This window comes from Pelophylax lessonae (genome assembly GCF_965119305.1).
Source record: "Pelophylax lessonae genome assembly, chromosome: 4".
Lineage (NCBI taxonomy): Eukaryota > Metazoa > Chordata > Amphibia > Anura > Ranidae > Pelophylax > Pelophylax lessonae.
In genome coordinates, this window is record NC_138771.1 from 429296201 (window position 1) to 429311294 (window position 15094).

At 45.0% G+C, this 15094-nt stretch overlaps 1 protein-coding gene across 1 annotated transcript in view; it reads right to left on the bottom strand.

The window, feature by feature from the left end:
• The window catches only part of DIAPH1 (diaphanous related formin 1), a 533606-nt gene that overhangs the window by 418804 nt on the left and 99708 nt on the right, over positions 1 to 15094 (bottom strand). Inside the window, exon 2 of the mRNA XM_082252909.1 lies at positions 4191 to 4217. Within this exon, the coding sequence (XP_082109035.1) occupies positions 4191 to 4217 (27 nt within the window). The remainder of the gene's footprint in view (positions 1 to 4190; positions 4218 to 15094) is intronic.

Here is a 15094-nt window from a genome sequence, read left to right on the forward strand (position 1 = left end):
ACATTCAGAATCAGAAGAAAAGGAAATCCTAGGCCTTTTCCTAGCAGCACGTTCAGACATCAGCACATCCATTTTTGACACCAAAGTTGCCACAATAGCAGCCAAATCAGTCTGGTTAGAGGATGCAGTGGGAATTTTCTGTCCTGGGATTCCATAATAGAAAAGAAAAGTTTTTTTTTCTTTTAAACTGGCCCTTTAAGTGCGCTGCGGACCCCTCCCCAGCACACCGCTATAAGACTGTGATATACAGAGCCCCCGCAGGGATAAAACTGACCAGGAAGATTGCACAAGGCAAGGTAGGAAAAAGAACAGCAGAACAGAACCCCATAAAGTGTTACCAGCTCCTTCGGTCGCTCCTGTGAGAAAGGAGGAAGTGATGTCACCTTGGAGGCTGAACCAGGCTGCAGGCCAAGGGGAAATGGATGCCTATGGAAACTAATGGGAGGCTTCGGGAAGATGGCCACCAACATGTGCTCGGAATGATAGCTTTGCCACACACAAGATGGCGCCGCAAGGCGCGAAAATACACGACATAGCATGCTGTATGAGCGCCCACAGTGAAGCCAGACATGCTGCCCACACTTAAAATGGCGGACCGGCGGTTTTTAACCCCGCAGCGGTCGACGCATGTGTCTGCATCCCCAAGCACCCTAAGTGACATCAGAAGAAGGACCCCCAAAAACCCCACACAGCGCTGCTGTGAGGGAATAAACGCCCACGCAGGGACCGGGAACAGGGAGCCCAAAAATGCACAGACACAGGGGACACCACAGACAAACAGGACTGCCGACCCCAGACAGAGGCCCCACATAGAATGTACTTACTTGTACCCGATAGCGTGGGGTGCCTCATATCAAGCGGGAGACCGCCCGCCCTCAGATGGCAGGGGAGTCCCGCCAGCCAAAAACGCAGGACACTAGTAGTACATGGACGAACCTATGCTGTGTCCAGTGAGGTAGCCACCTCACCTAGCTGCATCCCGGATGGACAGGGATGGGTCGTTTATGAGGCCAGGGCAAACACATAGCCTGCGAAACGCTCGATGGCAGGCCGGGATTCCATCTGACCCTCTGTCCTGGAGAACCAGGACGGTCAGTCCGATTCCAGGCTCCGCAGACGCCGTCTTCATCCAAAGATCCACTAACTAGTGCTGATAAAATAAACAGCTAGTAAAGAAAAAATGACATCTTTTGAAAATAAATCATAAAAGAAAAAGAGAGAAGGCTGAGACTGTAGCCTCAGCACAGGGAAGCCTATCCACTCCTGAAGCTAGGCAGAAGACAAACTGATTTGGGATGGCTATTGCAGGGGGGTATTGGACTGGTAGGACAGCCCCCATGGGTGTGACTATGTAGATTTATTGTTCTTTTACAAGTCTTATGCCTAGAAACTCCTGTGGAGATGAAGTCAATACCCATAAGTGAAGACTGTGTGAATGGGCGGCGACTGTCGGGAGGACGTAAGAGAATTTTTTTTTTCTTTTTGCAACCTGCAAGAGAAACACATAATGAGCTAGTATGCATCGCATACTAGCTCATTATGAAATACTTACCTTAGAACGAGCCCCCGTCGTGCCGTCCGCTTACCTGTATGACAGGCGACATGTCCAGTCGCCCGTCTTCCGGGATCGCGGCATCCGGCCATCGGATTGGCCGGAGCCGCGGTGACGTCAATCCAGCGCACGCGCGCGGGAGCCGAAGGTCACAGCACGGAGCTCTGAAGGAACGGCACGAGTGGCCGTTCCTTCAGAGCGCATGCGCCAGTGACATCACTGGCTGCATGTAAGGTAAATATCTCCTAAACGGTACATGTTTAGGGGATATTTACAGTACCTATAGGTAAGCCTTATCATAGGCTTACCTATAGGTACAAGTTACAAAGGAGGGTTTACTTCCTCTTTAAAGAGCATTCCTGTTTTTATGTAGATTTTACAAAGTGTCCCAACTTTTTTGGAACTCAATTTGTAGCATAAAAGTGGTTTGATATATACTGCCGGAAATCTTGTGAGCTGATAATTTCCTGTGCTTTCTGTCTGTGCTGACTATTACCAATTACATTGTTTTTCAAGGTCTTTAGAACCATGCCCTTCTAGGTTACAGAAAAAGAGTCGGGTTCCATTGTCCTATTTATCTTCTGCTGTCGTAATACAGAAAAATTAGTGTTGTCATCGTAGAAGTGGAAGTGGAAGTGTATTACTGGTAGAATCACCAGGTTAAAAAAAAAAAAAAAAAAGGAAAGAAGCCTGGAAACAGAAAAACTAATGCACCCACCATTTCTAAGGACTGCAGGCTACAATATTTTTCATTTTTGTTTTTAGGTTTGGATAAACCTTAATGTATACAAACCTACACACACAATGAACACATGAAGCTATTATTAGGTTAATTTGTGTCACCATGTTTGTGGTGTTTTTTTTAGAACTTTAAAACCTACTTTTAGTCAAAAATCTAAAGTCGGAGTTATGAATCTTTCAGGTGGATCCTCAAGTCAATATACAGTGTAAAGAAGTATAAAAACAGTGATTCTAGTTAGTCAAAAAACGCAGTTGTTAAAATGATTAGTAAAAGTAGCACAGCAATGTTATTGGGTTATTAAAGCGGTGAGGAATATGTTCACAAACCAATCTCTGAAGTGTGTTATATTGTTACTGGATTGGTAGAATGTTACAGATCTACCTCAGAAATGACAAAATGCAATTTGTGGCCGATAACATCGTATTTATAAAATCCCACATTTTTTGCCATCTTACACAGCTACCTAACTCTGACGCAGTTTTGGGGCTTGGGCCGATGTCTTTGGGCTTTGGGCTCAATGAGTTTGTGTACAGTGTATACAGCAGAGGACCAGGGACCACAATAAGAGTCTGAATCATTTGGCAGGGGAATGTCAAGTGGTTCTCTTCCTAATGCTGGCACAACCTTAGTTTCTCACTGCATTTCCAAATGACTTTTAGCAGAAGATTGCCTATTCAGGTTAGCTACAGACAGCCAAATATCTAATCAGAAATAAAAGGGAAATGAAACATCTACTCGACTTGGAAAGTATTAGGTCACCAGGACCCTGTGGTATTTTCTCGGACCTGAATACGCCACACATGGTGGCACTCAGAGGCGTAACTAGAACCTTCAGGGCCCTGGTGCAAGAAACCATGAAGGGCCCCCCGGAACCCTGGCTGGTGCCCTTCCCCTCAAGCCTGGGGCTCTTCCCAGTGATCCTGGGGCCCTTTACTCTCATTGCGGGACCCTTTCACAAGTTCCTCAGTGGGCCCCCTTCCTGCCATCTTGGGGCCTCTCCGCGGTAGTGGAATGCCAGGGCCCGGTCGCAAGTGGGACCTTTGTGATCCTAGAAGTTCACCCACTGGTCTCAGTAGTTTTTTTTTTTTTTGGTATTTTAATTGTATTATTTTTTTATCATTTTATTTATTTTATTTTTTTACAATGTCACCGACTATGACTCTGTCCATCCAGAAAAGGAAGGAGCTGGTAAATTACATATTTACCGACCCCTTCCTGGTTCTTTATTGTGACACACCTTCTGCAGCAACCGGCAGGAGAGGGAAGGGAGCCCAGTGGGGGGGGGGGGGGGGACCAGGGGAGCACACAGGGGCACAGAGACAGCAGAACACAAGTAACCTGGATAGGAGGAGTGGTGGGGGCGGGGGCAGCATACAGAGGAACCAATCTCCTCCATTTTCTTCCTGCAGCTACAGGAGGAAAAAGGAGGACAGTGATTTCTCTACACGCTGCCCCTACCGCCCCTCCTATACAGGTGTACAGGGAAGCCACACAGGCCCCCTGGAGCATGGGGCCCGGTTGCTATTGCAACCCCTGTAGTTACGCCCCTGGTGGCACTCTACAAAGTATAGGTAATAATTACTGCCCAGTCTAAAAAATGAGCACTTTTGCCGGTAGTGCACATCACTGCTCCCAAAGAAGCCCTGCTTAGTTAAAAAACGCTCAAACTGGGCCCATCACTTGTGAGAAGCATGTTTGGCCACCTCTGCTGAGTAATCTTACTTGTGATTGTAGGATGTAATTTTTGGTTCATCAATGCTCTGGAGGTGGGAAGTACTTTTAAAGCAAAAGAAAAAAGCACTTTAGCCAAAAGCTTTACATGCAACAGCATAGCCTCTGATGCAGGCTATACAAGGAGAGGCAGCACAAAAGCACAGTACACAAAAACACACTTACCTCATCTACCATAAGACGTTTAAATGTCTGGTGTAATCACAAAAATTAAAAGAAAAAAAAAAAAAGACAAGTCAGTCAGACAGAAAAAGTGACCCACAGATTTCACCATAAAAATCAATTAACAAGAGAACATAATTAACTGAACACCAACATTTAAATTGAAAGCACCAACATTTAAACAGTAATTACAGGAAAGGAATATATAAGACAGACAACAAAGGTGATACTGAAACATTAATTTTCCTCTACCAAAGCCAGGACATCCATTTCCAGTAACCAAAATGTACGTATATATATATATATATATATATATATATATATGACAAGAATAAAAAAAAAACAAAAAAAAAAAAAAAACCTTTAATTTAATATACTCAATAGCAAAAAAAAAAAAGGATATAAAGCCACGATGTTTGCACCAAAGGCCTTTGCAAACCCAGTAACTACCATAAAAAAGTAGCAGTGACAATTGTACTGCATATAACCTGTGTGCAGAGAGCACAGCAGTCCCACACACTATGGGCCACCTACAGATTACTATAGGAGGGGGCAGACACAAGTCCGGTCACCCTGCACACGTAGACAGACCAGCACTGACCACTCATTGTTACAGGAAGCTCTGCACAGAAGAAAAGTTTAACACTGGATTACTGCACAGATCTGGAAGAAATACACAAAAAACACCAAGATTCAGGGAAGAACACAAAGGGTGATTTTGCTCTAAATCATGATTTAAATCACTAGTTAAAAGGCTTAATTTAAATCAACTTGATTTAAATCATACATTTTTAAAGAGCAATGATCACCTCTATCCAGCAGCGGCTCCTCCTCTGACCCGCTGTCGACTCACCGACAGTGCCATTCACTTTAATAGGACGGCTAGTGATGTGGCAGTGACACAACAAGGTGAGGGATGTGGTGGTAGCAGGTGAGTGGATGCCCGCTAACTGGCGCTGTCATGATGGTTCTGAAATGACAGGTGCTCTTTAAATGTAAGGACTTATTCTTGCTGGTAGTTATCATGAAATTGTGTGAATGCATCAATGCAGTGCATGTTATCTCAGCTTGCATTCACTGAATGAGTTTATCAAAAATGTAAATATTACGGAATATAATATGCAGAATAAAAAAAATATATATAACAAAACAAACATACTAAATTATTACTGCATCTTAAATAGAAAACTATTTTTAGATAAAATGCTTTCAGAGTACAAATCTATTAAAATGCATTTGATAAATGAAAAAAAAAAAAAAAAAAAAAAAATCAGAAGAAAAAAAAAAAAAAAGAAAATCAATATGTGTATGTATGTATGTATGTATGTATATTTTTTTTTTTTTAAATCACTGATTTTTAACCACCCTGAGTACACACATGCCTCATGTTTAGACAATTTTTGCCTATCTTGGAATGCCGGAACAAACCTGTAGCCTCTGACAGCCTCTATACATGTAGAGCTCATTTATGTAAATTCTGACTTCAGCTGAGAAAATAAAAGTTTGGCCCACTTCCTCCTATACAGTTTTCTTCTGGTCTGCGAGGAGAACCACACATCTGATAACTCATCTAGCTAAAAAAATGCTATGTAAAAGGAGAAAAAAAAAAAAGTCCAAGTTCTGAATTTCCCAGCTCAAGTAGAAATTTACATAAACCGTAATAAGTTTTGTAGGCTCCTGGGACAGAAAGAGGCAAATACCTGCATCATTTACATAACTAATTTAGGCACCATGATAATCAGGCTACTGACAGATTTACTTTAAAACCAATGTCAGGTCCAATGAGAAACCCCTCCCCCCATTATGTCCCCCATTTAAACTCACTGGAGCCTAAAATACTAGAATTCACTGTAGATCTGTTGCTTCAGGATCTCGGTGTGGCCAGTAATGTTAGGAAATTCTCATGCATTTAAGCCAGGTACTTTCTGCTGAAGGTTGGGGTCATAGTTGAAACTGGTTGCGATTCCCCCTCCAGCAAAGATATGACCAACCGCTGTGAGATCCCAGAGCAGTGGTTTCTGCATCAATGGCCTTTACATGCTTTTCTATTTTTATAATTAATAGAAGGTGGGCAGAACAGCACTGGGTTCTTATTTGATTAGCTTTCCATTTTAATCCAAATACCAATACTCTCAAGCAATTTGTCCTGTATGAAACATTAACAGTGACTAGTGACATCCATGGCTCATGCCAAAACAAAACATGTACAGGCTATAGCCTTAGACACTGGTTGGTTTAACAAAACATTTCCTTCAGCCCAAACAAGAAAAGTAACCCAATCATAAGTGTAGCATTAACAACTCATACATTCACAGGAAAATAAAACCAAGTTTAATCACCATCCTTTCTTTCCTAAGCCAATTATTGCTACTCTGAAGGTATTTCAACCTTGTACTACACAAAATTAACCACAAGAGGGCACCAAACAACCACAAACCTCACAAGCCATTAAGTTTCATACCATGGTGACCCTGATCTGAGCTTTAAAAAAAAATAAATAAATAAAAAACACACAAGATGACTAAACAACATGCCATTATACCACATTTGATCCCTTCCGCAAAATGCCAATCCTGCAATATTTATTTGCATTTGTGAGTCACCTTAGACTAGATGCAAGTAAACTAGTTGCTTCAGCGGGTCTTTTAAAAAATTAAAAGTCAGCAGACACAAATACTGTAGCTGCTGACTTTGAATAATAGGGAAGAGGCGAACTTCCACTCAGATCATTATGGCAATCCGACTGGAAGTGGGAGCAGATACCTGTGGAAACCAAATACCCGCTCCCCCCTAACAAAGTGGCTAAACTTAAGGGGGGGGGGGGGCAAGCGGAATTTCCCCTTTTGAGCGACGTTCTGCTTTCAAGTGTTGTAAACTTCAGACATGAAATCTGAACAAAGCATATCTTTAGTGTGTATAATTGTCTCAATTCCAAGCACCAAGTGTCACTTTTGTCTGCTGCCTCATTCCTCTGCTATCAGCACAAGTAACTTCTGACAAGTGTTCCTGACACCAAGAGAAAAATGGAGACAGGGGAGGGAGCTCCAGCTAAGTGACAGCTCCTGTGTGCAGAGGGATGTGCGCTTTTCCTCCAATCAGCTCTCCTCTCTGAGCTCAGAAGTGTGTCCTTTCAGCTCCCGACCCCATTTTTCTGACAGCTCAGACAAGATTTATAAATTCTGGACTTTGAACAGATAAGAGAAGACTGCAGATAAACAGATACAATTTAGGTAGAAGGATTTGATTAATCTCTGTGCATCATCTGAGGCCAGTCACTTTCCCTGGGTATATGTAGGAGTTTATAACCACTTAAATCACTAAAGTTTGAACAGGTTAAAAAGTAGTATTCACAACTTTACATCTTTCACTAAAATAATCCCTGGTGATCCTGCCATGAAGCCCTTTGTTCAGGCACTCACGGTTATAAGGTGACAACATTCTATCCCTGTCACCCAACTGTGCTCATGAGTGGTCACCCTCATACGGGCCTCTGGCTGACACTACAAGTGTCTGTTTCAACACACATTTTGAAAGCATGGCCTACTGTTGTCACCATTAGAAAACCCGCCCTGACAAATGCCATAAAGTCATGAATGGAATACAAGTATATAGACAAAAAGTTGCACCGAGATGAAACAAAGAATGAAAAATGGGGAAAACTATTTTCTTTAGGCCCCTTTCACACATGTGGACCGTTCAGTTCCACCTGTCAGTTTTTTAGGCGGATCTGAACGGATTCCCCAATGCATCTCTGTGGAACAGCGGATGTCAGCGGAGACATGTCCGCTGACATCCGATCCTGTCCGTCAAATCCGGACGGATGGAAACCCTATTTCCCAAGCGGTCCGTTCTCATCCGATTCCCCCATAGAGAGCAGCGGGGATCTGACACCTCTGTCTCCGCACACAGAGCACAGACGGAGCTGTCATCCGCCTGCTCAGCGGGGATCGGTGGAATGATCCCCCGCTGAGCAGAACAGCTCCATTGACGGAACGGAGCCGTGTGAAAGGGGCCTTAAGAACAAGAAAAAATAAATTTTTATAATACACAGTGCTTTAGCAAATTTAAATTTCATTCAGTTCGGGTTTACATCTACTTTAACATAAAAAATAATAATGCCTAAAGTTTACATCATTTAATGTACAAAGTAAAACTGGAACTGAGATCATTTTTGTATGACTAGACCAGGCTCATACTGAAAAGGTAAACTCTAAGGGAATAATATGCTGCCACAGAGATACCATACTAAAGAGTGAAGTGTCTACACATCTTCCCAAGGTTCTCCCTACTCTGCAGACAGTTAAATGTAGTATACTCACTAAAGCTGGCTACACACTATCAAACTTTTGTGGTTAGATTTCCTTCAGATTTACCTTTTCTATGTAGTGCAAGGGCCTGCCAGATTGCATACACATTGAAAGTGTTTAGGTTTGACCTCATATTATATGGTTTTGGTAAGTCCAAAGGAAAAAGTCTTCAGAAAATCTTATAGTGTGTATGGCCCATTAGGAACACTTTCTTGCCTCCGCGTACTCCTCACAAGGCTTTGTACACTTACACAGAGAAGCCCTTAAAGCGGAGTTCCGGGCACAAAAACGATATTTTTTTTTTTGTGCCCGTTCGCTAGTTCAGCCTAACCTGAAAAGGAATTGGATAGTTAGATTTTTTTTTTTTTTTTTTAAAACTCACCTTGTAATTGACGATCGTAAATACTCACCTATGACAGCTTCCTCCTCCAGCGCCGAGGCTCTCCCCGTCACTTCCTGCCTCGCAATGATTCCTGGGAGCTAAACGTCATAGCTCCCAGGAATCAATGCGCCGCACCGGCCCCGCTCGTCATTTCCGGGCGACGCCGCATTCCCCTGCTAAACAGCTTCTGGGCATGCCCAGAAGCTGTTTAGGAATGCGGCGCCGCACCGGAAGTGACGAGAGGGGCCGGTGCAGCGCATTCTGGGACACGAAGACGAAGAAGAAGACAGAGAAGAGGACCGCGCCGGCTTCAGCTGCCCACAACCGAGATGGAAACGCTGTGGAAGAAAACTTCTAAGTAAGTATTTCTTCTAAAAGGTAAGTGCGAACCGGGACAGATCAGAGGCTAGCCATTGTGGAATGTGCTAGCCCTGACTGTCCCGGGGGTATGTTCAAAAAAAAAAAAACGTTTCTCTGCCCGGAACTCCGCTTTAAATCTGTATACTTTAGGAGTGCTTGTTATTGCTTCTCTGGGAACCCTGACATGGCATGATTTCAGAGAGGTTTGCCTCTTGTTTCAAACAATGTTTATATCTGCCAGGCTGCATCTACACTCAAAGCTGCACTTCAGGCAGAAAAAGTTTAAGGCCCCTTTCACACGGGCGGTGTGCCCAACGGACTATGTTTCGCTCAGCGGGGATCGATCCGTCAATCCCTGCTGAGCAGGCGGAGCTGTCAGATCCCCGCTCTCCTCTATGGGAGATCTGATGAAAACAGACCGCCTGTCCGTTTTCATCTGATCTGATCCTCAAGACAGATGGAAAATAGGGTTTCCAATCTGTCTGGATTTCATGGACAGGATCGGAATGGCAGCGGGTGTCAGCAGAGATGTCTCCGCTGACATCCGCTGCTCCATAGGGGTGCATGAAGCATCCGATCAGGTCCACCTGAAAAACTGACAGGCGGACCTCTCGTGTTAAAAGGGGCCAAAGTATATTTCTGAATAGCCACAAAGGATATAAATCCTCTTTGTGTGCATCAAATGTCTTCACAACCCCAGTTATTACTTTGTTCAAGTGTCAGTGATCTCATCACTGTGTTGCACATAGCTTATGCAGAGCGTACAGCTGTAGAAGGGGCCCAGCAAGCCTACCCACTACAGGCTGCCTGCAGAAAAATACAGGAGGGGGCGGAGACAAGACCAGTCACTCTGTACAAGGGGAGATAGCAGCTCTGACCGGTCTTAATTACAAGAACCCTGGGACTGAGATGATGTTTCATACTGGATTACTGCGCAGGTCTGGTAGAAATTCACAAATCACACCAACATTCAAGAAAACGCATACATGGCTTTTGTATTTATAGAGGATCGTTTTAACTAAACACAATTGTTCAAAGCCAATATTGAATTAGTGATGCATTGTGGGAACTAAGCCAGAGCCAACAGCATGCTCTCTGAAACAAACCAGGCCTGTATATGCGCTCTTTACACTAGTAATAATAGTTATCAATCAGTCCAAATTATGAAAAGAAGTTTCAACAGATGAGGAGTACATAACTATACAGCCAGAGAAGACAATGTAATAAAGTGTGTCCGTTCATACAGAAGTTCAGTGTACTGTAAGTGACAGGTCAGCTTTTACACCTCCCTAATCTGTCCATTGCTCCTTTAGCTCAAAATAAACATTTTATTAAGGTATTCTCTTTTTCATGGATTTACACTGTAATAAGAAGATTTCAATCTCGAGTTCATCAGTTATGAAATTTAAAATTATCACCCTCAAAAGTAAAGGTTTAAATACAGGCAGGTTCAAACAGGATAATACCAGGGTGGCTACAAGTATGCTGATGTATGGAAAACCCATATAGTACTCTACAAATAAATGCCATAGTTCTAGAATACTCCAAACTACCAACTGCATGCAAAACACCAATTCTGAACTGCCAAACAATAGTGTGCCCAAGGGCCAGGCCGTCCGTTTTCATCCGATTCCCCCATAGAGGAGAGCAGGACTCTAATGGGTCAGTCTCAGCACAGTGAGCGGAGACAGACCCGTCATCCGCTTGCTTAGCAAGGATCAGCGAATCGGTCCCCACCAGGCAAGCGGATTCCGTCAGATCCGTCCAGTGTGAAAGGGCCCTTAGGCAGCAGAACACACAATTTCTGTTGGACAGAAATGACAAAAACAGATTCAGGAACTATAGAAAGGAGATCTCCCTTTTGGCGCTTCTAAGACCTAAGAAACAAGGGCTAAAGCCTAGTACACACTATGAGAACCATCAGGCAAACGATCGCTGGATTTTCTATGACTGTGCATATCATGATGTAACTAAAAATGGTATTAACTTGTACTAGAATTCTCAAACGACAAGGCAAATGTATGCAAACGTAGCTTCGTGCTACCTGTAGCTGGGTCTTCTGAGTCGTTCTTTGCTTCTGCTCATGCGTGGCATTTTTGTATGGTTACTGTACACTCTGAATGAAAATCAGACGTTGTGTTCATGTATGATGAAAACATTTCTAAGCTTGCACCCTCTGGTTTGTTCCTCCAGTCAAATTGTTAGTATAGTACTTTCAACGATCAAACACATTATTGATCGATTGTTCCAGGTAGGGAAAGTTTTGTACGATTTTCTTATGTTTACAGGTGTTAAAGGGATTCTAAGGCTGCATTCACATGTCAGCGTATGATCGCGGGCAGAACCGTCGCGGTTCCGCCCGCGATTCGGAGATTTATTGCAAATCGCGGGACGCCTAGCGTTGCCCGTTGATTTGCAATAGCCCCCCAAACGCCGAGCGATGTTGCCGCGATTTACGCCCGCCGAATCGCGGCAACATCGCGCAAACAAAATCGCGGGACACAATACGCTCCAAAAAAGTACAAGAGCTTCTTTGGAGCATATTTCGTCCCGCGATTTTGTTTGCGCGATGTTGCCGCGATTCGGCGGGCGTAAATCGCGGCAACATCGCTCGGCGTTTGGGGGGCTATTGCAAATCAACGGGCAACTCTAGGCGTCCCGCGTTTTGCAATAAATCTCCGAATCGCAGGCGGAACCGCGGCGGTTCTGCCCGCGATCATACGCTGACATGTGAATGCAGCCTAAAGGTTTAAAAAAAAATATTACCAACAACAACAAATATGTTATACTTAACCGCTCTGTGCAATGGTTTTGTAGAGAGGCGCTGATCCTGTTCCCTTTGAGTCCCCCGCCGGCGCTCCGAGCTCCTCCCCACTGCCGAGTGCCCCCAACAGCAAGCCTCTTGCTATGGAGGCACTCAAGCAGGCATGCTCCTGTGAGTGCCGGTTCACACTTGTGCGGATGCGCTGATCGCATGTAATTCGGAGCGCACTGCTCCTTCATTACATGCGATCTCCTGTGTGGATGCGAGTTCAGCCATACACTTTGTATGGTTGAATTCGCAGCGCATCCGCAGCAAACTCGCACATGAGGCTTTTTTTGAGCCGCCTCAGAATCGGATCGCACAGTGGTTCACAATTGTGTGATCAGAATCTGTGCAAACTTGCAGATCGCAGTGCGATATGCGATCAAACTGGGGGTGTCGTTAACATTTAATTGACACCCCCTGCGTATCGCATATGGCAGTGTGAACTGCCAGATGTGCAGATGCAATGCGGGATCACGCTGCATATTCGCAGCGTTCCCGCATCGCACAAATGTCAACCGAGCCTGAATGGTCTCACTCCTCATTAGCTAACTGGCTGTGACTGACAGCAGCAGGAGGTAATTGCTCCCATTGCGGTGTCTCAGCCAATGAGGGGAGTGAGAGGCCCAGGAGAGCCACTGCTCTTGTGCACATCGGTGGATAGAGATGGGGCTTAAGTATAAATGCATAGCATGCATTAGGGTAAAAAACCCTCTGCCTTTAGAACAGCTTTACGTTAGCCACCCAGCCTCCACATATCATCTAAAACTTAAGTCTCACTTTTAGGTGAGCTGGCTTTTTAAAAGTAGTAAGTGCATAATATATATTAATGCTATTTAATCTGACCAATAAAAGATTAAATAAAACCCCCAAAAACCTGAGTTCCTTGGAGTACAGGTATAATTTTAAACAAAAAAACTCAGGTCTTTCCCACTTCACTGAGGCTGCATTCACACTATAGAGTTTAATAAATGCGCAATTTTGTGAGTTTAGGAAACATAAAAACTGACTATAGTGCTTGCAGTGCGCCATTCATGGCACATGAAAAACAATGCAAAACACGCACCGTAAAAATGATCTAGCTCAAAAAAGATGCATAAGCTACTTTGCCGCATTTGTCACGCATATGACAGCCCAATGAAACAAATTAAATGAATGCCCCCCAACACAGCCCTTTCCTTGTAAGAAAAATTCTGTCCAGAAGGTGACAATGCTGCTGTGCTATTTCACTGCAAAATATATTAGAAAATGAGAAGATATCAAGGAAAGTAAGGCAATGAAGCAATAAAACTGTTACATAGGGGAAGGGGGCTCTGTTAATGGTAGTGACAGGCTGCATCATGTATTGGCTTTGCCCATAGTTCTGCTTTAACAGTCTGGAGCGATCAGCACACTCATCCTTTCCTCCCAGCTATCTGAGGCCACAATATATTTCTGGCCTATGATGAGAAAACAGGGTGTGAGTCTGAAAAGTGAAACAGGAAGTGCAAAGTCTGATTACTCATGTACAAGAAGTAATACAAGTCCGGAAACCACTAGTCATCTTGTACATATTGAAACAAGTATGCCAAAGTCTTTTCTTATTCTTCAATAAAGAACTTACATCTGTGAACTGCTTAAACAATAAAAAAATAAAAAAAAAAGCTGCAGAAAAAAGAACAACAAAAACTATTAAGGGGAGACCTGCACCCCCATTTTTTATGTTCCACTAAGTAAATATTAATTTTGCCCCCCCAAAAGGTCAGGTCTGTAATTCTTGCCTAGGTGAGGATGACATACCCAGACCCCACAGCATTTGCAGGCACTCCATGGGTCACTCTGGAATGTGCTGTGAAGTTTTTGCCCATGTGCACAATCCTGCAAAATGTTTAAGAAATGTCCTTGCCACTAATCCCAGGAGGGAGCTCGCGGGACCTCATGCATGCACACAAATAGCACAGGGTCTCTGCCAATTTACTGGGGGGAGGGGGTGGGGAGAGAGGGGGAGAAAGAGGGGGGAGAGAGGGGGGAGAAAGAGGGGGGAGAAAGAGGGGGGAGAGAGGGGGGAGAAAGAGGGGGGAGAGAGAGAAGGGGGGGAGAGAGAGAGAAGGGGGGGAGAGAGAGAGAGAGAGAGAGAAGGGGGGGAGAGAGAGAGAGAGAAGGGGGGAGAGAGAGAGAAGGGGGGGAGAGAGAGAGAAGGGGGGGAGGGGGAGAGGGGGAGAGAGAGAAGGGGGGAAAGGGGGGGAGAGAGAGAAGGGGGGGAGAGAGAGAGAAGGGGGGGGAGAGAGAGAGAAGGGGGGGAGAGCGAGAGAAGGGGGGGAGAGCGAGAGAAGGGGGGGAGAGCGAGAGAAGGGGGGGAGAGAGAGAGAAGGGGGGGAGAGAGAGAGAAGGGGGGGAGAGAGAGAGAAGGGGGGGAGAGAGAGAGAGAAGGGGGGGAGAGAGAGAGAAGGGGGGGAGAGAGAGAGAAGGGGGGGAAGAGAGCGAGAGAAGGGGGGGAAGAGAGCGAGAGAAGGGGGGGAAGAGAGAGCGAGAGAAGGGGGGGGAAGAGAGAGCGAGAGAAGGGGGGAAGGGAGAGCGAGAGAAGGGGGAAGGGAGAGCGAGAGAAGGGGGGAGAGAGAGAGCGAGAGAAGGGGGGAGAGAGAGAGCGAGAGAAGGGGGGGAGAGAGCAAGAGAAGGGGGAGAGAGAGAGAGGAGAGAGAGAGGAGAGAGAGAGGAGAGAGAGAGGAGAGAGGAGAGGAGAGAGGAGAGGAGAGAAAGAGAGAGAGGAGAGAAAGAGAGAGAGGAGAGAGGAGAGAAAGAGAGAGAGGAGAGGAGAAGAGAGAGGAGAGGAGAAGAGAAGAGAGAGGAGAGGAGAAGAGAGAGGAGAGGAGAGGAGAAGAGAGAGGAGAGGAGAAGAGAGAGGAGAGGAGAAGAGAGAGGAGAGGAGAAGAGAGAGGAGAGGAGAAGAGAGAGGAGAAGAGAGAGGAGAAGAGAGAGGAGAGGAGAAGAGAGAGGAGAAGAGAGAGGAGAAGAGAGAGGAGAAGAGAGAGGAGAAGAGAGAGGAGAAGAGAGAGGAGAAGAGAGAGGAGAAGAG